This window comes from Crocodylus porosus, unplaced genomic scaffold, assembly GCF_001723895.1.
Source record: "Crocodylus porosus isolate Cpor-Errol unplaced genomic scaffold, CroPor_comp1, whole genome shotgun sequence".
Classification (NCBI taxonomy): domain Eukaryota; kingdom Metazoa; phylum Chordata; order Crocodylia; family Crocodylidae; genus Crocodylus; species Crocodylus porosus.
The window spans coordinates 34513359-34536883 of record NW_017728911.1 but is presented as its reverse complement, the minus strand read 5'-3'; the positions used below and the strand labels follow the sequence as shown (position 1 = coordinate 34536883).

The 23525-nt window shown below is 48.6% G+C and overlaps 1 protein-coding gene across 1 annotated transcript in view; it reads right to left on the bottom strand.

Moving 5' to 3' along the window:
* Positions 1-1899: 1899 nt before the first annotated feature.
* Positions 1900-23525, bottom strand: part of SYNM (synemin) — a 26916-nt gene continuing 5290 nt past the window's right edge. The window contains 3 exon segments of the mRNA XM_019533783.1: positions 1900-6974; positions 7620-7693; positions 18645-18769. Coding sequence (XP_019389328.1) covers positions 3076-6974; positions 7620-7693; positions 18645-18769 — 4098 coding nt within the window. The 3' untranslated portion in view covers positions 1900-3075.

Genomic DNA, 23525 nt, shown 5'->3' with positions numbered 1-23525 from the left:
CTAGTAGTTTAATTGTTTGGCTTCTGCAGGATCCTTGTATCTGTTTGAAAGAGGTTTTAAGTTTCTGCTTAGGATTCAAACTTCCAGAAAACTAATGCAAATTTTTTCAAATGTGGGTACATTCAATTATGGATCTAAATCTAATTTTAGATAAAATACTGAAATATTGCTTGTCAACTTATGTATAATACCTTAAGCAGTAAAGTTTAAAATTTTGCCCTAAAACCAATATAGAATTATCTTTTACTTTTAAAGTGCACCATTGAAAAACCCTTAGATGATCAACTAAGGCAATAACACTATATACCATCAAAGAGCTGTAACAGCTCACAAGCCCCTTATCTGTAAATGGGAGCAAAAATACATATTATAAGCATAGATTAGTCATTCTGAAAAATATATCCATTATGTGATTTCAAACATAAAATACACTTAGCATTCACACTTGGGGGTGCATCTGCACTCCTGCTTCAGATTAATTTTCCAGCACCAGCATTGTTGCTCACCATTTCCCAGTTTGGTGAACTATTTCATAATACAGCGCTGAGTGCATGCAATCCTGGTCTACACAAAGAGCTACACCATTGTAATTAAACAGTGATGCAAAATGTGCAGTGCAAACAAAACGCTTGAGTTACTATATTTAATTGCACACCACACAATAAGGCACCTTTTTTTTAAGAAGGCAGAATGAAGGGGGAAAAAAAAGATTTTTCGAGGGTCATGGCTGCACAGAGTAATTGTCAGCTTACTCACCCTGCCTATTCCCAAAAATCAAAACCCTAGCTGCTTCTGAACACTGGTCTCCATGGGTGAATCTATAATTTTAAAAAGAGCTAAAAATATTCTGAAAGGTTGCAAAATAGGAGAAGAGAGGCCAGGAATAGCTTAAAGACAGAAAAACTGTCATAAGAAAGGTTTGCTTGATTAATGGGACATGAAAGCTATTAAAAAGGAGAGCTGATTGTTAACACCTGTGGAGCAGAGAACAATAAGCCAGTAAGTCAACTGATTCTCTCAGCTGCCTGAATAAAAGTGCACCTGAGGCCCTTTCTATTCTGGACAGAAAATCAACTTCCCCACTTAAAACACCCCCCTCACCCCCCAGTTTTGGGGGAATGAGTTTTGAGAAAAAAGTGCACGTGGTATGCAAGTAAGTATGGTAGTCTTTGAACTGATCAATATACCTAGTATAGTTAATCCATCTCATATCAAAAATAGGGTAAAATGTTAAACTAAAAGTAGTGCATTTCCACTTCTTATTTATGTCTATACTGAAAGGCAGTAATCCATTTAAGTTTCTATTGATGCTAAATAAACTGAGAACAAGCACCATGCCAGAATAAAATGGCTTAGGCTGGAGTGTAATACAGGTCAAACACACAAAACTAATGTTTATGTAAGCACAGGAAAGAAATTAAGAAGTTAAAAGTGAATCATCTGACACAATCCACCCATCTGGGCTAAGTGTGGTTCTATTCTGCAGAGTGCATCTGTGTTTGTGCATACATGTGCAAAAATAGCAGCCTCGTACTGTGTGTATCCAATTCCCTCTGCAAATCCAGAGTCTGATCTTATTTCCTGAGTGACGAAAATAACTTTTCGTTACTATTTTTCCTCCGTTCATACTACAGAGACAGAGCTAATGCAGCTCTTAAAGAGTTGGACTCTCTTCCAGATTGGGCACCAACAGAATTAAACATGCTCTAAATGGCAGGGTTGAATATTGCTCCTGTTGCATGCACTTCTGCAAACCCAGTGAAAACAACTGGATTTCAAATGATATAAGTCAAGGGTGGGCAAAATGCAGCCTGCCAGGCCATTCTATCCAGCCTCCAGGGCCCCTAAAAAATTTAGAAAATTAATATTTATCTGCCCTTGGCTGCCTGTTATGTGGCCCTCGATGGCTTGCCAAAACTCAGTAAGCGGCCCTCTGCCCAGAATAATTGCCCGCCCTTGACGTAAGCGAAGGCAGAATTTGGTCAAGGCATTTATTATTTTTTAATATGCTCAACCCCCCCAAAAAACCAAATGAAAATTTCAGGTCCCAGGTTGAATTTGCAGGGCTAGCAGTTAATAAGGCACCTTTTATCTGTGAGGAGAGAAAGGCTGATCTGGGAAATGAGGCACAATAAACAGGGACCCATCAATGGCATTTTTACAATAATTTTTCAGAGCAGACAGCACATTAGTTAATCCCATTGTACTATCTGACATGCTGTCACAGTGACCTTAGGTTCTTACGATACCTAACAAAATCAAGGCAGTATGGTACACTAAAAATAACCAGTTCATACTATTAATATGCACGCTGCTGAAATTGGAAGGAGTTTTCCACTGACTTTAGTATGAATGGGATCTGGCCTCTGGATTTTATCCATTTTTCTACTGACCAGTTCTTTTTAAAAATGTTAACCAGATTATTCTCTTCAAGACTGACCAAAACACTTCTCTAAAATATATGCCTGGTACAGTCATTTCTTATTATATAAATGATAAAATGTAACATATATTCTTAATTCATAGATGTCATTATTTAATGGTTGCTGAAATCTTGCTATTAGGTATTGCATAGAAGCACATTAAAATGGAACCAGAAATCAGCTGTCTACATGGCTTACTCCAATACTATTGTAACTGAGTTATTGCATTTCATTATACTTGTGGATATAATCATTTCAAATTGAAACAGAAATGCTGAATTATTTTAGTATCCAAATACAATACAGCATTCACTCCAGTTCAAAACAAACATAGACTTGTGGATCAGACACATATATAAAATACATGTGATCTCGCAGTTTCCCCAGTGGAAGTTTCCTGTCCTGGAAGATCAGGTCTCCGAAGTAAATGGAACCAGGTCAGGAAGGGGGAAAAACTGCAGTAGCAAGGCTCCTCCATAGAGAAGTGCTCCAGCAAAGATGAAGGATTTTGCATAGATTGAGACTTGGATTTCAAATTTATCAGTCCGTGGTTGGGACTTAAATAGGAAAGTTTATCTTAGTTAAAAAAAGGGAAAACAGTCAAAAATACCCATGGTGAACAAGCTACTAAGCCATTTCATTAAAGTGCCTTTTAGAACCATTGCCCATCATTATCTTCCTCCTCCTCCTCTTCCTCTTTGTCCAGATAGAGAAGGGCAATTTTCTTTTCATCAGAAACTACTGACCTTTGGTCTACCATTCTTTGCAGTTCTGCAGTTTTATTGAACACTGATTTCTCTGTTAGTTGTTCACTGTGATCCTGGGAAGAATCAAAAAAGGCTCTGCTACTTCCATTCTCTGCATCCTTCTGGTCGCTTCCAACTATGACCCGTGACCGACTGACATCAGGCTCCTTCCTACTGGATACAAAAATTGTGGCTGCTTCTTCTCCCTCTTCCACCAAGGGGGCTGCCCCTACATTAGTTACATCCATTTGGAAAGTAAAAGAAGTTTCCTTGGGTCCTAATCTAATGCGTCTCATAGATCTGCTGCTCTCTGATGACCCTTCTGTCTGAGAAAGATCTTCCAGTGCTTCAGAGATGGGCCCTTTGAAGATGATTTGCTCCGAGTGAGTTTCTATAGGACCCAATTTAAAGTGCCTGATGGATCTATCGAAATCTGAGGTTCCTCCAGTCTCTGATGGGCTTCCTCCTGCACTACTGAACTCAGAAGATTCAGAAAGGGAGCCCTGGTATAGGATCTGTTCAGTAGTTTTGATTTCCTTTTGACCTAGCTTAATGTGCTTTACTGACCCTTCAGAGCGAAAACTGTCACCAACTTCAGTGAATTCCAGATGTTCAGAAATGGGGCTTTCGTAGATGATTTGCTCAGTTGTCATAAATTCTTTAGGACCTATTCTAATATGCCTAACAGATGTATTAGGATCTGAAATCTCATGAGATAGGTCTTTTGCACTGCTGGGTTCCACTGTTTCTGGCCCTTCATATATGAATTTCTCGGTTGACTGAAATTGGTTTTGCCCTAATCTAATGTGCATTACTGAACTGTCAGTCTGAGACAGGTCACCAGTGCTACTGACCTCTACGCTTCCAGAAATGGGCCCTTTAAATATGACTTGCTCAGCATGAATTTCTTTGGGACCTAACCTAATATGCCTTATTGTTCTGCTGGCATCTGCTGACCCTTCCTGAGGAAGATCCCCTGTGCCACCAGACTCTGAAATGGGCCCTTCAAAAGTGACTTCTTCCATAATCTGCCGTGACCCTACCAAGACGTGCCTTCCGGACCTGTTAATGTCAGTTCCGAACGGTGCCTGAGCAAGGTTTGGGGGTGCACCTGTTTCTAGACCAACAGGCCCCCTATAAATAATTTCTTCAGTGGTTTGAATTTCTTTAGGACCCAGTTTAAAATGCTTCACAGACCTGCTGATATCCGATGACCCTTCTGTCTGAACAAGACCTTTGGTACCACTGATCTCTAGAGTTTCAGAAATAGGCCCTTCGTATATCCTCTTCTCCGTTCTCTGAATTTCTGTTGGACTCATGTGTTTGTTAACATCTGCTGACCAACGTGAGGGGGAGTCACCTCCGGCACTATCAAATTCCAGGGTTTCCGAAACCGGACCTTGGTGAAGAGCTTGTTCTGGGGCACGATATTCATCGCCATCACCGATTCTCACACTGGAAAAGCTATAAACCTCTTGACTAGTGAAGGGAGCAGGCTTATTACTGCCTGGGGAAAGATCTATTTGTATGCTGCTTTTGCCACCAGACGGACTTTCTGACCTTTGTTTAGTATGTTCAACCCCTTCTTTTTTTGGAGACCACGGTGACGTCTTCTCCATCTCGCTCATGATTACATCATCAAACTGCGGTATATCAAACTGGATATCATACTGGGCAGGGTCAACGGTCTGGGATAGGCTGACTTCAGCAACAAAGGTCACCGAACCACCTTCATCAGTCTTCTCAACTTTTTTTATATCAACTGCCAGGTTACTGGAGTCAGCTTGATTTTCTTTCATTAATGCAGATAGTTCTTTTTTCACACTCTCTGGAAGACTTCCCTCTAACTGCTCGAGTGCCTCTTTCAATTGATGTTTCGGGTCTTTCGTTTCTTTTGATAAAAGTTCCTTTATTGAGGTCTGAAATTCATGAGGTATTTTAATGTCTCTCTCAATGACAGTGGATTCAACATGCGATGCGTCATCTCTTGGAGGTTCTTCTTTTAAGATATGGGCGCTTGCTTCCTCCCCAACAACCTGATACATTACTTCTGGCGATCTCATGCCATCATCTTTCTTACTTTGCATGCCCTGCAAAAATTCATCTTGCCAAGAATACTTGATAGCTGATTCTTCCTCTATGTGAATTTGCCCATACACCGAGTCATCATCGTTTTCTTGAGCTGAGGGGTGATCATCTGGAACAGATACAAAATATTTCTGCTCATCAGTAGTCTCCTCTGCCTCGGTGACTTCTTCCACATTAGTGAAACGCTCACAAGGCTCTGTTTTCTTTTTTAGATTTTCATCTGTCATTGTGAGGTTGTGTTCCTCTTCATCACCGTAACGCCCTTCTAAGCCAGGGGATGTATCCTCTACCTCCTCCACTTCAAATGGTGTGGAAAATTCACTCCTTTCATCAACTGGAGAATCTAGTGGCTCTTCGATGATCTCAACATTAACTGACATTTTGCCCATACCCTCTCTCCCTTTCAGGCCAACATCAATTATATCTTCTATCTCCTCTTTGGAGGGTGTTCCCTCAATGTCTTCCAAAACCCCCTTTTTAGCATCTTTATTTAATACGTCTCCTAGGTCAACTTCATCTTGGACTGTAGATTGTACTGTGATCTCGGTTTTCACTTTTCCATCATCAAAACGCTCTTTCTTTTCATGGTAAGTAACTTCTGTATCTGCTGATGTTTCTGAACCAGAAGATGGCACAAAACTTTTAAGAATATCAGCAACAATATTTTCTGCTATGTTTTCTGTCAGTGAAGAACTTATTTTAGGGCTGCTTTTGTCACGAACTCCCTCTGTGTCTCCCAGGTTGATTTCTCTTTCTGGAATGTTCTCATTGCGAGTATCGACGTGTTTCGTTCTGTGTTCATCCTTCTCTCTTCCTGCAGCAGTTTTAAGACCTTCTAATGTTATTTCTACATCACTGGTCTTTAATGTTTTGTCTGGACTGTGCATTTCAAAAGAGATGGGTATCTCAATAGTCTCCTTCCTCCTCGATTCCAAGGTCACATCTTTGACCTTTTTGTTCCATTCAGGTAGATCACCCAATATAAACCTTTTATTAACCACTCCTTCCTCTATTACATACTTTTTCTGCTCTATGCCTGGTTGAGCCTCAGTCTTTCCAAAATTAACACTTTTTTCTTCCACAGTAAATTTATCATCCATTTTCTTTTTCTCCAGAATAATATGTCTGTCCTCCTCAACTGGTTTGTCTCTTTCTCGGTTTTGTAGCAGTACAGTACGAGTTTCAGCTTTCTTTTGTTCATACTCATCTTGTTTAAAATCGGAGTTCAGCTCATAAGATTTTGTTCTTATACCTTCGGAAATGCCTGGCTTTGTGTCAGCTACGTAGTCCTTACTTGGCTTCTCAACATGTGTTGACTCTTTTTTAAAAGAAACCGAGGAGGCAGCTGTAGCTTCTGCTTTCTTTCTTTCAGGATATGTTTTTTGCCAAATTTCAGTCTCTTTATGAAGTCTGTGTACTGGAGTAAGTGTTGTGAACTCTCTGAGGTCTTTCGCAGCTTCTCGAGTCACATCTTTTCTGATAGGGACTGAAGGACGATATGTTGGACCAAGTACATCTTTTCCTACAACTTTCACACCAGCTGAGGTTTGCGGTCTAGCACCTGTTGCTCGAGTTGAATAAAGTGCAGAGCTCCGGATATTTGTTAGTGGTGGTATATGTCTTTTGTCAGGACTCTTGATTACTGGCAAGGGTCTCTTTTTTCCTTCTCGGTAGGCTGAGTAAACATTACTATAGTTGTAAGATGCATCTCTGACATCTGCCAAAAGAGCATAAAGGAACCAACATTAAAATAAGGGTCTGTTATTCATTCAGAAGTCTCAAATCCTGGAGGCGGAAGTTTTGCCTCCATGGGAAGATGCCTCTCACCCATGTGCCAGAAAGTATAAACATAAACCTAACCACCCTTCATCATCAAGACCATGCATACGATTACGAGAAGGGGGATCATCAGGTATTAGCATTTTAAAGTTATTATTTATGATAAAAAATTAACAGTAAATAACCGTTTGGTAAATCACATGAGAGAAGCCGGACGCTCATCTGACTTCACCTGGACTGACGACTTCTACATAATAAAAGCCACTAGTACAACTGGGAGCCACAGCTTAGCAGAGACACCCAGGATCAACAGGACAGAGAGCGTGAACGGTCCTCCCACCATAACAGATGGGCTTTCTAGACTGAGTTCAGGCTAGTTAGTCTCCAGGGCCGTCAATACAGCAAGAAATTAACTTGCGAATACTAAACCTCAAAAACAGCTCAAAGGGTTCACTCTGCTCTAGGCAGGTGAAAATACAAAATAAGTTGACTTGTTTTAATAATAATAAAATACAAATGTCATAAAATTGTATTTAACAGGTCTATATTTAATGCCCCCCCTTTTTTTTTTTTTTTTTTTTACCTTTTGGTAATTCTCTTCCTTGCTGATCAGTCCATGTAATAACCCACTGGCTGTCCTCTCCTTCAAGCAAGGCTCTGAAACACAGACAAGTGCATTTGATTAAAGGTAAAGCATAAGCTAACAAGGCTGCTAAGGCAGTGGTGCTCAACCTGTCCGGCCCCACAGGCTGGATCCAGCATGCAGGGGGGTGGAACTGGGCAGCAGATGAGCAGCAGTTAATGCTGCCACCACTTCTTCACTGCTGTATTTCTGGACCTGTGGGGAGACCCATAGGCCTCATAACACAATGGGTCAAATCCAGCCCGCAGGCTGGAAGTTGAGCACCCGGAAACTAAGGTATATGCCACTTTTGGCAACAGGGCCTGTAAACCTGGGTGGTGCTGGACACCCCCAAGCCTTATAAAGATCAACAGGAGTGAGGTTCCCAGCAGCTCGGAGCCTCATGTGGGATACAGACAGAGGTAACGAGCATTTCAGTTTCTAATTACCCCAAAGCACACCGTTATAATCTAACTACCACGTCAGCACGATTCTGTAGCAATACAAGAAACCGTCGCAACTTCAACTCTAGTTCATTTGGGGTCAAAATTAGAGATGGAGTGGACTTGTAACTGTTGTCTGCATGATTCTGTAGATACATCACAACAGCTGATGAACACACTGGAGACGTGGCTCCCTCGCCCTTAAGCAGCTGACAGGTATGAATGTGTATACCCTTGGACACCTGATTTCTGGGAGAATTCTGCAACATTCGGTTTTGCACACCTTAGGTGCAACCCCCAAACTCCCTTCTCCCTTGGCTTGCTACCATGAATACGTCCACTGATTTCAGCACAACTCAAAGCAGTAAATATTTTGGAGATAGGTGAACCATAGGAATATGGCAAATTCAAGCCCACTTTAACAAAGAATAATTTGAGGGGGGAGGGGGAAATCAGAAAAAAAGTTATATAAAAGTGTAATAAAGAAGCGTTCATGAATGAAGAGTGGGAGACCACTGTTCTTAGCTTGTCAATACAGCTACATCCAGGGATCTTCAGTATCAAGGTACTATCATCATTTTGAAATGAAAGCGCATTACTTCCACTGTCACATCTACTAGCCAGGATTGGGTAAAACCGTTCTAAGCAGACTACAGGATCTCTGTCGTCTCAATGGCACAGATAATATAACTCAGTGGCACACAGATAACATTTAAACTGTCAGGCCAAGATCAGCACAATGTGTTTTGAAAAAGCACATCGTTTCAATACCTTCTCCCTACTAGAACTTTTCCCCCAGAGGACAACAGACTTTTCTCATGATCCTGTCCTCTCTTTTTTGGCATCGTCTAGAGCAGAGGCCAGCAACCTTGGACAAGCTGCAGGCTGGAGCACCGGAGGTCCAAGGCAGGCTGCAGGACAGCAGTGGGAGACTCCCTGCTTCTCCTGTGCCGGAGCCAGGGAGCTGCTGCTTCTCTCAGCCTCCTGCTCCCCGGCTGCGGTGCGGGCACAGCTGGACGCCGATGGCCTCAGCATAGTTTCCCCCCAGGCTGGAAGCTGCACCCGCACTGTAATACAGAACTGTACCAGGCCCAGGTATCCGCAGACTGCATCCGCGCTGCTGCTACCTCTCCCTGCTTCCCCCAGCTGGCTGCAGCGTGGGCACAGCTGGAAGCTGATAGCCCAGTGCAGATCCCCCCACCCCCCGGCTTGGACGCTCCCCATGTCCGGTAGCCTACGAAGGGGGGAGGCACAGCAGCATGGATGCAGTCTGCAGACATCCAGCGCCAGCACAGCTGCCCGTGGGCTGGAAGCTACATCAGCTGTGGGATGGGGGGCTAGGTGAAGCAGCAGCAGCAGCCCTGGCACAGCCCCCAGCTGCCTGGCCCTGGAGCAGGTGCAGGCAAAGTCCTCCAGCTCCACAGGCCAGATCCAGTGGCTCTGCAACCCAGATCCAGCCCGCAGACCTTACATTGCTGACCCCTGGCCTAGAATAACATTCCTGGTTATAGGAAACCAGAGTTGCTACAAGCTTCACCCTTGTAAAGCTTCTTGTGGTTGAGTAACCCAATTACAGGGGTTAGCTCCACGGCCACTAACCAGAAATGAAAAGGTGACAGACTTCTCCTGAGGGAGATTATCCCAAAAGCAAAAGAATAGGAAAAAGGTCACTGCAACCACGGCAACTTCCAGATGTTGCCCGTCCTCGATGGACCAGTATACTCTGCCAAACAGTGTCCATAGACCAGCTAACCTTAGCGACTGCCTTCAGCTGGCTTCACTCGGAGCACTAGACTGAATTTGAATATTACTTTGGAGAATAAAGATATAGGACTTTTTCCACCTGAGTGTCAAACCGCAGACGTGCTGGGGTACTGTATATCAAATACCCCTTGCTCCCTATACCGTGTGAGCGCCTACTCTTGACTTGTGAGATGCTGGTGGGTAGCAAAGACTCCACAAAGAGACTTGCACAGAAATGAACAGGGCTGAGCTACCAGACATACAAGGCAGGAGTGGACAATTATTTTGGCTGCAGGGCCACTTCACAGTGTGTGGTGAGCTGTCAAGGGCTGCAAGGGTAGCCTCACCCCTTGGCAGGCACCCCATACCCCAATTGCCACCTTGGGACCAGAAGTCCCACCTCTAACCCCTGACCTTTGCCACCAGAAGTGCCCTCCGCCCGCTTTTGCCTCTGGAAGTATTCCTTTTGGGGGGCGGGGTTGGAGAAAAAACCCCCAAATCATACTAAAAAATCAAAATTGTAATTAGGGTTACTGTACATCTAGGTTTTCCAGATATGTACTCTTTCTAGATCCTATCTCTGTCCGCGTGGGTTTTTTAAATATGATCAAATATCCGGGATGCTGGTCAGCTCAGCTTCAAAGTTCTCCCTGGCACTTCCCAGCTTGCCATGGCGAGGAGCTGGGGGCAGGGCGCACACAACCACGTGGCCAGGCAGAGGGTGGGAGCAGCCCGGCAGCTCCTGGAAGGTGCGGGCGGGGGCGGCAGCAGGGTGGGGGAGGCGCCTGCCCCTCCAGTGGGGCGGGGGGGCCCTGTAGGGGCAGCAGGGAACTGCATCGCTGGCCCCGGGGCTGGTGCCTGTGCTCTCAGGGACAGGACAGCTGGGAGGCACTGCAGGGCTGGGGGGAGCAGGGGCTGCAGTTCGGGAGTGAGGAGCACTGCAGAGGCTGTGGCTTGGGAGTGAGGGGCAAGAGAAGGGGCAGGGCCAGGGCACCGGCGTGTCACTGCCCCCCCCCAGTCGTATACCCCCTTCCCCGCACACAAGTGTCCTTCTTTTTGGAACTGGAAATATGGTAACCCTGATTTACTATATAGCATATTTCAATTTTATTTCAAAAAACTTTTGTCCTGTTTTATATGTGTTTGCACTGTGTGTATAGAGGCAATTGCATAATAGCTCAAAATAAAGTCTTACTCATGTATATTGTGTGTGGCTGGGGTGGGGTTTGTGGGGGCTGTCAGTGTGGGGTTTGTGGGTGGGTGTGGGGCCCCCTATGGCCCCCTCCCCCTATGGCCGCTGGTGTGCACCTTCCAACTAGACTGGACTGGCTCCATGCCAGCATGTGGGGCTTCTGGCCCTGCAGGCAAGAGCCGTGCACCATCGGGCTGGGCCAGGCTGGCCTGGCGTCATGCCTCCACATGGGGCTTCCAGCACTGCAGCGGGGAGGTGCATGTGGAGGCACAGGGCCAGCTAGGCCCACAACTCCCCCCGGCTCCTGGCCTGCACACCATTGGGCTAGGCAGGCTCCCTGCCCTCCGTCGGCCCAGCCTGCTGGTGCGCGGCCGTCCTCCCATCAGCAAACATCACTTCTCCCCCAGGAACGGGGTTTCCATGTCCTCCACCAAAAGCCAGTCCTGAATGCTGCAGCAGTCTGATGCAGTTTCATTTAAATGTCAAATGAAGTACTATTATCAGCATGGTGACCCTGGTGGCCATTTAACATTCTGTATTAAACCCAAATCAAGCCCGTCTCTCATTTTTAGCTTTGGAAATGCCAGATGCTTTGCAGTGGTAATGTACAACTGCATTATACCGCTGTTAGGACCAAGACTGGAGGTTTTTGATAGCTGAGGGTTTTGACTCTGGGACAGAGGGAGGGGAAGGCAATTTGAGAGGACAGTTAATTACGTCAGCTGATACCTTCAGCAGAAATCCCCAGTGGAGGAATAGATAACACAGACATTTCAAATGTCACCTTCAGGTTTCAGGCTCAAAGACTGGCTACAACGGACCGAGGCCCCTTGCACGTCTATGGTCTGCGGAGTGAGAAAGACAATGCTGCATCACATTACACTACTTGCAAAGGCCTTTGCCACTATGGATTTGTGTAGATTTGGCAGAAGAGCAAGGTTAGATCCAGACTGGACTGCAAACACATGTCAACGATCACAAACAGGACACCGCTGTTTAGCTAGCCGAGTTCAACCCTAGAAAGGAGACGGGCTCAAGCTCAACCAAACTAAATCAAAATAAAAGGTATCAGGCTGTGTCTACACTAAGGGAAAGACCCTGGCTAGACTGAAGTGAGCTAACCTCTTTTTTAATCTATGGAAACCACCGCACCCGGACATCCGATCACCACTTGCCTTCAATGCAAACAGAACTGCTCTTCTCATTAGTCACCATGAACCCGGTGCAGAAAACTATGAAAGACCTGACAATGGAAGTGTTAACTATGACGAGGGAAACTAAGAATGCGGATAGCTCGACTAAGGGTTTTTGGCTGCTGTTAAAACAACAGTTGTTCAGTTGCTGGAGCAACCTATGAAGTCACTAAAAATAAGCTCCAAGAAGTACACTGTATATGGCAAAGGGCAACAGCGCACAGACAACCTGGAGCTGCAAACAGTACGACTTGAAACACTGCGCACAAAAATTAAACCTGGACACCGACTTGGAATTTCTACGGCACTTGACTCGCGGTTATTTCCACTGGCTTGTGACGCAAGCATGAAAAAAAATCCATCAACACACTATTTGAGAGAGTTAACTGGAAAAGAGAAGTGTGGTGTAGTGGACAGACCAGCCTAAGACCTAGAATACCTGAGCTCTCTCGCCAGCCCAAGGTCAAACTACCCCATGTCTGACCTTGGGCAAGTCATTTCATCTGTCTGTTCTTCACATTTTCCCTGTATTGATTTATCTATTTAAACAGTCTGCTCTTCAGGACAGAGATGGTCTCTTAGTACATAAGAGTGGAACCACCTTACAACGGATTCTCACTGAACAAACAGAAACATTCGTTGAAAGAAAGCCTTGCTAAAAGAGACTTAGCCAATTTGCTGCATTAGAATAGCGGGGGCGGGGGGAACAGAAGACCCTGTTGTTAAGACTGTTAAAAGCAGAGGCTCGCTGGAAGCATGTGACCCTGTGTTTGTACAGCACTGAGCGCAAGGAGGCCACAACCTCAGCTGCAGACTCCACGCACTGCCCCCATAATAAAAATAATACTACAGAAACACTCTCCCATGCATCCTCCCACTCACATTGACTGTGCCACACGCTTCCCTGGAACCGGGCCTCAAGTGCACGTGGTCCCCAGCTCTTTCACATCTGGTTTTCCTTTGCCACCCTGGGATTGGAAAGGAGGGGCCGTGCTAAGAGGAGCAGGTTGCTGACTGCTCACCCACTTGCAGGGACCGATAAGAGGTCACGTCTTCTCAGTACAGGGGAGGCAGCAGGAGTGCCAGCATGCACAGTGGTCCCAGTGGGGAGTGATGATCAGGCAGGGGCTTCCTGCTCAGAGCTGACCTGAGGAAAGAGAGATGCTGGCTGACAGGACCCAGTAACCACCACGGGTTCCCTGCAGATGTGGGGCGAGAGGAGGCTGGACGAGGCAGGTGGGTGGAGAGAGCCTAACTGAGAAGGGACTAGAAATAAGGCTGGCCAAAACAGGGCATGCCCCTGCGACGTGGGCACGGGGCAGCCTGGACGGGGGCGTACAGCGCATTCATCCTTGGGAGCCGAGAGGTCCGGGTGCTTCCTGGAAGTGGTGGTGAAAACCTATCAGACTCAACCTGCAGAGGGGAAAAGGACTACTGAGCCTCGTAACGGGGACTATGCTCAGCCCCTGATACAGGAGAGGGTCCAGGAGCTGGAGGGGAAAACCTGTATGGTCATGCAGACTCCAGGTGGATTGTCTTGCACTCTGGTCCGTCTAGCTTTGACAGAGCCTCACACGTCGTCCACCCCGTCTCTGATGGGACCAGCCAGTCTCATCTTCAGTGGTATGGTAGGGGCCCGGCAGCCCTAAGGAGCTGTGACCCTGAGATACTTGCAGGATGAGGCACGGCAATGGGGAAGGCCACGAGGCAGGACTTCAAGCTACCGTGGGTGAGGCACAAACTCCGCTTTGGGAGCCAGGTCGTTCATGCGCCAGAGCCGTGCGGCTGGAAGCACTGCCATAGCCCGAGGCGCGGTTCCTTGCCATCACGGCCCCTCCGCCCAGTTCAGAAGTGGCAATGACTAACGCCAGTAGAAAGATGCTTTCATCCTGCTTTTCTAGAAGAAACTGGCTCTAACATACCGCTCGTAGGAGCTGTAAAACAGAGGGAAAATATAGGCTGGGACATGCAGAAAAGTACTTGGGGCTACGTGGGAGGAAGGGGAAGTCAGCCAGACCCCATCTGTTCAACTTCGGATGCCAGGGGGAAAGGAGGGACCCAGCGCTGCCCTCGCAGTGGAAACTTCGGGGCTCTGAACATGGCTATTTATAGGAGCCGCTGCTCTCTGGTGCACGCTGCGAAGGATATGGGCCGATTTCCTCTCCAGGGCTGGCACCAGGCTCTCTGGTTATCCAGTACCAGACACCGGTTCCTCAAGAAGAGGCCAGCTGCTTTGCCCAGCCACTGACTGAACAGATCCAGGAGGCTGATCTCTCCGCTCCCCAGTGACACGAACACGGCTAATCCGCTACAGAAGGTCGCTGATCTCCGGTGAAACGGATGTGCAGTGTTTTAAACAGAGAAATCAGTGGAGTCATTTTTCAGCTCCTAACAGAGCTGGATTTCTTGATGTCCCCCAGCCCCTGCTGTCTGGCAGCCGGGCAGACCCTGTCTCTGCCCCCCACCACGTATGGCCTCTTTCAACGGGAAGCCGGTTGTGTATCTGGAGGGCTCTGTCCCGCCGCGGAGTAGAGAATCACAAGCTATCAGACAACATCTAGAGAGATTCAACAGGTCAAGGCAGCATGATCCTAACTGGACAGCAAACCCACAGTGGAGGCAATGCTGAATCGTGTCTGAGAGTCCTCATTCAAACCAACAGTGCTGGAGATAATCGGTGATGTGACTTCTGGGCAGACTCCAGAATTTAATGAGCTAAAATGAACTGACTTTTAGCCCAACAACAGCGCCTGTTTGCTGATAACAGAGCTTGCGTCCAAACAGCTGGACTCCCGGGCAGCCGTGTGTTTAGCACTGGGTAGATGTTAATCTTCAGTGCCTTCTCCCCCACCGAGGTGTTATCTCCATTTTGCAGGTGAGTAAACTGAGGTAGAAAGGTTGGATGGTTTGCCCATGACAAAGCCTCAGAACTGGAAGTTGAACAGCTCCTGGGGTTAAAAAACCTAACTTGTGTATTCTGTCTACTAGACCCACAGATACAGAAATCACTTCGTCCACCACTGACGTGCAGCCCCCCCTGAATTCACAGCCGTGTTGCACAGAGCTGTAGGACAGCAGCAGTAGCTTTTATCACTGAGCAACATTTGTGTGTGTGGTTGTGTCAAATACCGATAATACACACAGTATGAGCAAACACATGGATTCATAAGGCATGCTCCCCCTGCAAGAGTAAAGACAGCCGCTTGAGATAGGAAACTTTTGCTAATGGTCTGGTTCGCTTTGTTAAAACTGCTGTCCTCTTTACATAAAGATCAATACAGATGGCAAAGGCGTATCATGGAAGAGCTGTTGTCTTCTACGCGTAAAGATCAAAAGAGACTGAAAAAAGTAAGTATCATCTGCCAAGTCTACTAAATATGAAGTAGAAGGAAAACCCATAACTCTTACAGCAAAAAATGCTCTCTGCCTGATAATCCATCCATTTTATTTTAAATTTTGTTCTGAACCAACTCACACATCATGATTTCCAGATAAAACTGCTCTGCTCTTACAATTGTACAACTAGCAATAAGCAAGAAAAGACCAGTAAAAGTAAAGTTTTATCAGTAGGAAGGTTGTTGCTTCTTGCATTTAGCTGAGCATGTCATCATATGCAAAGACGGTGGAAAGTGGCACTTACAAAATTGCTTCCCGTTAACTTCTTTTTTCCAGTGCCTTCCCTGCCCCAACTCAAACAATGACTGCACGCTGTGAATGCCAATGCTACGATCAGTGCCAAGGAGACTGAAGGACAACCAGCAGCACACCCAAATGATCTGATGGTTAAAATGTCACCCTGTGACTTGGCAGAAGAGCCACACCACCTCCTTATTTTCCGATTGCCGTCTTACAGATTCTAGGTTTTCAGCTAGTGTTTAAATGATGCCAACAATTGCAGTTCGCTTGCATTTAGCATCGCAGTGACCAAGCAAGCTTCTTTTGTGCCCACAGCCTTAAATCTCACAAATAAATAAATATGTATATTTTTAATATCGCGGATCATACTTCCTTAAGATGCTGTTTGTTTCATAGGCGTGGAGCAAACCAGGGGCATCGCACAGGGGGTGTGCACCCCCTGAGCGTGGCGGTTCACCCCCTACAAAAAGGTGCTGCTGACAGGTTGCTGCTCGCCAGCCTGCTGCCAACACCGCCAGTCGTGTCCGCGATCACCACTGGCCACCACCAATGCTGCCAGCGGTGCCACCCCCCCAGGGGCATCTGCAGGAGCTCCACGTTACCACCACTCCCGCCACCACCACTGCAGCCATGCCTCCCCAGCCACCAGGGGCACGCGTCGTTCACGGAGCAAGCCTATTTGCTAGGAGCGGCACCATCTTAACATGTGCCCAGCAAACGCTCTACTCTCCCTCCCCGCACCTGGGCACAGGTTCCCCTCGATTTATGTGGGTTCATTATATGCAAATTTGCTCTTATGCGATAAGCATATTTAGACCAATAATACGTTATATGTGAGATAAATTCGCTCTTATGCAAGCAGCATAGATGCCCCCCGCAAGCAGGTAAGTTCACGGGGGGATTGGAAAGTGTCATGCCCTACTCACGCCAGCCCCAGGTGCAGCGGCACCGGGGCACGGCACAGCCCAGGAGCAGGGGAGAGGGGACAGGCAGAGCACGGTGTAGCCCAGCGGCCGCAGGCAGCTGGCGCCGGCCGTTCCCAGGGCTGCTGCAGCCGGGGCTGGGGCGAGGCCGCTCTGATCCCTCTGCTTTGCTGCCCCGTGCAGCCCCAGGAGCGGCACCCCGCCCCCGCCCCTTCCCTAGTCCCAGCCTCACTCCTTCCCTCCCTCCCTCCCCGCCATGGGAACCCCTCCCTATTTGTTACATTGTAAAGTCATTTGCTTTATGCACATTCGATTTACGCGCCATTCTCCGGAAACACGTGTACAGCATAAATCGAGACAAACCAATCAAGGTTATTAATGAAGAACAACAGTAGTATGTCCCAGTGGTGCCTGGCTTTCCCTCCGACCAGCTCTGAACGCTTCGTAAACATGAAGGCTGCACTCCTCCATGACGCAGGCATTATCTCCCTCACAGACAGCAACAGTCAGGCACAGGGCGGGTCAGAAACTCGACCCAGGTCATATTGCGAGCCAAGAACTGAAACCAGGAGTCCAGACACTGTCCTAAGAAGCTGGGATCCTGGTCTTCTGTGATAAAAACCTGCAAATTCTCTGATAAAACCCCCCATATCCATCATTAAAATGAAAGGCAGATCACTTTCCCCCACAGCCCTCTGGCCCTGCCACCAGCTGCCAGGGACCCAGGTCCACAGTCCCCAGCAAAGCTGGCTCCTCACCACTGGGCGCAGTCCCAGAGGGCAGGGGGGCACTACCCCCGGATCTGTGCGCAGAGCAGGAGCGGGCGCAGGCTGCCCTTCCCCATGGCCTCCGCAGCGCAGCGGGTGCAGCCTGGCACTGCAGGGAAGAGCAGGGCTGTGTGGGGGAGCTGCTTGCCGCTGCAAGCTCCGCGCTGCCCTGGCGACACCTCCCCTGCCCGCACAGCAGCAATGAGGGGCGCGACCCCGTGCCGCTGCCCGTGCTGCACGCGCAGGGGACGTGTCGCCAGGGCAGCGCAGAGCTCACGGCGGCAAGGAGATCCTCACGCATCCCCACTGTACCCTGCAGTGCTGGGTCACGCCTGCCGGGCTGCAGAGACCCTGGGGCAGAGCAGCAGGGCGGGAGCCGGAGCCTGCAGTGGGCAGCCTGCACCCACGCCCAACCTGCACACGTATCTGGGGGGTCCGAGTTCCTCTTGCCCCTGCGGGAGTGCGCGAAGCAGCAGGGAGCCAGACCCAACCCCCGCCCCCGGAAAAGCCACCCATGGCCCTGTCCTGCTCCCTGCCAGGGCCCTGCAGCCACGCATTGCAGCTCTGGGCCCTAAGCCCCACGCACCCCCTGCCCTGCTCAACTCCCCTCCTCCCTACATGGGCCTCAATCCCCTCCCTCAACTCACCTACCAGTCTTACCCCTCCAGTCTGCCTGCCTGCATGCTCAGTCCGCCTGCCAGGCATGTGCCTATACCTATACGTGCACGTGGCACCCGCTGCCCAACCGCCCTCCTCCCGCTGGCACTCTGGCCTGCAGGGAGCTCTCTGCAAAACTGCAAAATCCACGGGCTTCCCAGTTCAAATGAGAAATCCACGTTTTCCTCCAGTAAAGGGGAAAATCCGTGTTCTCTGTTTTTCCGTGGGAAACAGAAAATCCAGATCCCTGCTAATAAGAATTACTGAACGCAGGTTAGACCTGGAGAGTTTAAGAGCAATGGTCTGTCTTTCCAAAGCTGGAACAACACTGCATGCACCCTCAATACCTGAAAGCAATTTGAATGTCTGACTTGCAAAGAGCAACTTAACACATCTCCTGGTGGGACTACCCAGTGCAACTCCAGCCCTTACCTGTAAGTCGCAAGTTCAAGGCTGAGGCCTGCTTTCACCTCCAGTAGTTCTTGATATTCCTTCAGGTACTCGGCAATCGACGTCGTCAGGAGCTCCTTTTCTTCTTCGAGGGCACTGATTACACTCTAAATAGAAACACTGCCATTTAGTTTTGAAGAATTTGACTTTAAACTTCTATATTTAGGTTCATAACAGCTTTCTAATTTTAGTAAAAAATGCTAGGAGGATAAAACGTACTGTCAGTTCGGTTGCACAGGAAACCATGAGAAAAAGTCAACATAAAAGAAGCCGACTCTGGGACTCCCCTATAGAAACGCTAGTGCTCTAGCATCGCAACAGATGCTCGCTCTCAGATTCGATGCATCTCCTTGACAAGGTGCTTTAAGTATTTAAACAAAACCCATCCAGTTGCCCCCACATGAAGTTACCATTTGCGCAGGGCAAACACACTGCACGCTTCTGTAAATTTGCTATGTGGCGCTTCAACGGTGAGGCTGAGAACTGGGATACACATACATTAAATACATTGGGAGACGCCCAGGTGCCCTGGTGCTGGCCTCAGTGCAAGACCCCAGACAGAATTCACCTTGGCTACAACCCTTCATTAGCTTGCATGGGGCTAGATCAGAAACCTGAGACTCCAGTGTCTGGGAACGGGCCCCCCCGGGGGCTTCAGGCCATGTCCAGTTCTGTCCTCTAAGCATCCATTGAGGAATACACTCGCTGACAGTGTTGCGAGGTTAATTGAGCAGCATTCCTGCTGGGGACCAAGAGACTCAAGTCATTTGTTTTGCTGTCTGGCTGCAGATTAAAACCTACCCAACTTCTTCCAGCCTAAAGGATGGGTGTCCAGCTGCGGAGAGGTGGGGGACTGAAAAGCAGAAATCCCCTTTCTTGATAACAGCCCGAGTTTGAAGGGACACGCGACTACCACACAGCAGTTAGGGGCCAAACGGCTGCATCCCACGGGAGCACGGGGAGGGCGAGACCCGCGTTTGCCCAGGCTAACGAGGGCTTTCACCTCCGTGCCAAGAACGTCGGAGCTCTCGAAAGCGGACGTCTTTAAAACATCGTGCAGGCGGTCACAACACCAGCTTTACCTCTCACCTGAACGGCCGGTCCAGTGAAGGAGCATCCGCCGCACAACACGGGGACTTAGGTCTCGTTCCGACTCTAACGGGAAAAGCGCCCCAGGCAGCTGCCCACCCAAGCATTAACCCAGCCGGATCCCCCGTAGCTTTGGAGATCTGACAGTCGCGCGCCAGGGTGCCCGCAGAGCTGGCAGGGCGTCAAGGGTGGAATAGGCTTGCGCAGAGAGAGCGAACGGCTCCACAGGGCAGGAGCCTGAGCCTTCACAGCAAACCTGTGTAAGGGCAGGAAGATGGAAAACCCCAGTGTGAAGAGAAACGCTCCAGACCCCGCTTTTACCAGGGACCGGCTGCCCAGGAAGAGGGTGCCGGCCACTGCTAGATCCAGAAGACTGATCGGGGTGGAAGGGGGCACAGACCAAAACCCAAGGGCACACGTGCACATGAGCAGTCAATGCAGCCGCGCTCTTCTTGAGCTGTGCTCCTTCTGCGGAGACAAAGAAAGGCTTTGTTGGGAAAGACACGCATCCTGTTGCTGCATTTGTACGCAGGTCTCAGCTCCCAGAGGGAAGAACAAGGCATAAATCTAGTCGGGCTTGCGAAGGAGTTGCTGATGTCCAGGGGAAGACGTGGCCTCGTACTCCTGTCTGAGAGAAGAGGCCCAAAGTGAAGAAAACAGGCCCTAAAACTTTTGAAGGGCCACATCTCTACAGCCCCGTAGAGAAGGGCAGAGGAACGGACAGCCCTGAGCTGTGACAAGCCAAATGCCCACGGCAGTGCTTCTCAACCAGGGTGCCCTGAAACCCTCCCAAGGGTGCCCCAGAGTTTAGCGCGATGTTTGCAAGCAAGAGGCACAAGATAAACCCAGCGCTGTCACACAGACCACAGCTATGGATTCCTTTCTGACTTCTCTGCAACAGGAGAAACTGCTCCATTTCCCCCCAGAATTCGAAAAAGAGTGAAAATGAATAGCTGGCATTTCCCAAAGGGTTCCTCAAGTTTCTCTAAGGGTGCCTTAAGTCTCAAAAAGGCTGAGAAGCACTAATCTAACGACGTGCTGGTGATTAGCAGCTTGAGGAGTTTACGCCACTGCAACCCGCAAGCGGCCGGTCCGGTCCGACGACCCCAAAGCACGGCCCCCAGACGGCAGAGCACGCGAGAGTGGGACTGTTTCCACAGTAGACGCCAGTAATGACGGCTCTCACGGCAAACCCAAAAATAATCCTTGAACGGCCTTGCGCAGATCTTTTTTTTGTCCTTTGTGCATGCTAACATGATTCACACCACCCTCCGAGGTTTCTCTTGGTATCGGTGATAAAGCAGCATTTTTGTCTCGGGAAAGTAAGCAGAAGGAGTAACTTGGAGAGATTTCGCTCTCGTTCATGAACAAATCAGGTAGAGGAGGATGTTTCAATGAAATCCACTCTAGGGTGACTAATCTCCTCGTGCCTCGAGGTGGTCCCTTCCTTACCCCTTTAGGCGAGGGGGGAAACATTGGGAGAAGGGCAGGAGACGGCTACGCTCGTGCTGCCCAACCTGGATTATTTCGGGACTAAAGAAGAATCTGAATCTTCCGCGCTCGCTGCCTGGTCGCGTTCCCGAGGTCCACAGGCAGCTTAGCAAGAGAGAAAGGAAAAGCTGACACCCAGCCCTTGGCTGGCTGGAAATCGGGGCAATAATTCAGTGCAACCAACTTACTGGGGAATTAACATTTAATACGTGCGGCTGTCTGTGCCCATGGAGATGACAGGACTAGTGAATAGATAGGGGAAAAGCCACTGAAAGGGGTGGCAACTCTCCAGATGGTTTCAACAGAGCAGGATGGGAACCACCATCAACATTAGTTGCATTAATCAGCACTTACAGCCTCTTGCGTTCTCAGCTGGATGCTGCCAATCCCGTGGTATTTTAAGCTGACTCATTCTCCTAAATTCCTGCAACGCCCCCCCCTTCCTACTAAGCCTCATAAAATGGAAATGTAGAGATGACACTGGCACAAAAACTAGCCTGTTGGTACAAAGTCGAGCTAGAGAACAGAGAGTGGCCTCTTTCATGAGCCACGATTCATAGCTGCAGGAGGGAAAGTTTCTGGGTTTGAGCTATAAGTGATAAAGTGAAAAGGATAAAAAATAAATAAATACAGGTATTGCTTTAATAAAACAATCTGAAACACTTCCATTATAAACTGCTCGCATCAAAGGTTTGTAACATGGCTGGAATAATCATGCACCTCTTTGGGAATGAAGTGATTTTAGTCTGATGAGGAATGCAGATTTATATCATTGCTATTCCTATTAAAAACAAAACCTCAGGATACAAACATACCATTATTCTCGACACTGTCATCTGGTTTTAGTCACAGGATTCATTAAAGTGAAGAAGAACGAGCAGATGAAATCTCTATCAAATGTTTTAGGAGTGTTTAAATGCATGTTTTAAAATGACTTAACCCTTCAGAGGCCTGAAAATGCAAATTCAGAGAACTTTTCCATTTTTTATTTATTTTTTTTTTTAAACTGATCTGCCTCGGTTCACAGTAATTTGTGCACTACACCAGTCGCAAACTAGCTAGCAATTAAAAACCCAACATCAAAACAGGTCCCTGGCATTGTTCCACCGTGCAGGGACTCTGTAATCTCGCATGGCAAGGCTTGCTGTTATACATGGCGATTGCCGATGTGCTACGTACGGACAAACAGGGGCTATAACAAAAGGGCTGACAAAGAAGAATTGGTGTCCCCAGGACATGTTTTCTGATCGCCACAGCAAATCGATGGCTCACGTGATCTAACTGGATTTTCCACTGTGAGCATTGATTAACTCTCAGGTTTTGATCTCCCAGCATAGGCTGGCTTGATCACAGGGTGCTCAGAACTGGCTGCTGCATGGGAAAACTCATCCCCAGAAGTGCTACGGCAGCCCACTGCCAGAACATGAAAGTATTTCAACATCCCCAAGGAACAGAGACCAGCCAGCTCCTTTTTCAAGGTCTTAAAGAATACGCACCCCCCGCAGCCAACCCTAAAGCAATCAGCCCCTGCGCCTAGAAAGATGAGAGCTTGCTTGCCCAGGCTGGGGACAGGCGGTTCAAGCCCATGACTGGAGACCCATGCAAGCGGTGAGACATCCTGGGCTCTGCTTCCAGGTGAATCGGTGCAAGAGACAGGGAAGAGCTCTTGGCCCTTGGGTCAGCTCAGCAGCTCCGTGCCCCACTGCTCCTACCCCCAAAACCTGCCCCATGCCCCACAGCACCTCAGGCAAGTTGACACAGGGACTCCAGCAAATTGCCTGGCTTGGCTCAGGGCTTGCTCCGAGCTCCTGCGTGCTGCTGGACAAGCCGGCAGCAAAACACTCGTGGCCACAAAGATGCGCGAGCGGCTGGTCCCCTTCTGCCCCACCACTGCAGCCCCAACACTGCACCAGGGGTTGAATCCCTGAGCTTCTGCCCTCCCAGCTGAAGTCACCCTCCCGCCCCTTCAGCACAGCATCTTGCGCACAGGCCCTGCTGGGGCGGGAGCGTGGCAAGGCCCCCGCGAGAGGGGAGCTGGGGCGGGGAAAGGGGAACAGAAGAACTGCTCTCGACTGGGTCAGACCAGGTCCATCTCGCCCCGTCTCCTGTCACCCGGGGCAGGGAGACAAGGCTGAGCAGGAGCCCGCAGGGATTTTCCCGTTCCTCTCTCACTTGTGGCCTCCAGCATCTCTGAAGTTTGGATGCAGGCTCTATCCCGAATCAGGGGATGGAGGGTGGGGGGTGGAAACTGATGGGAAGGGGCTGGGGCAGGAAAGGTGGGGG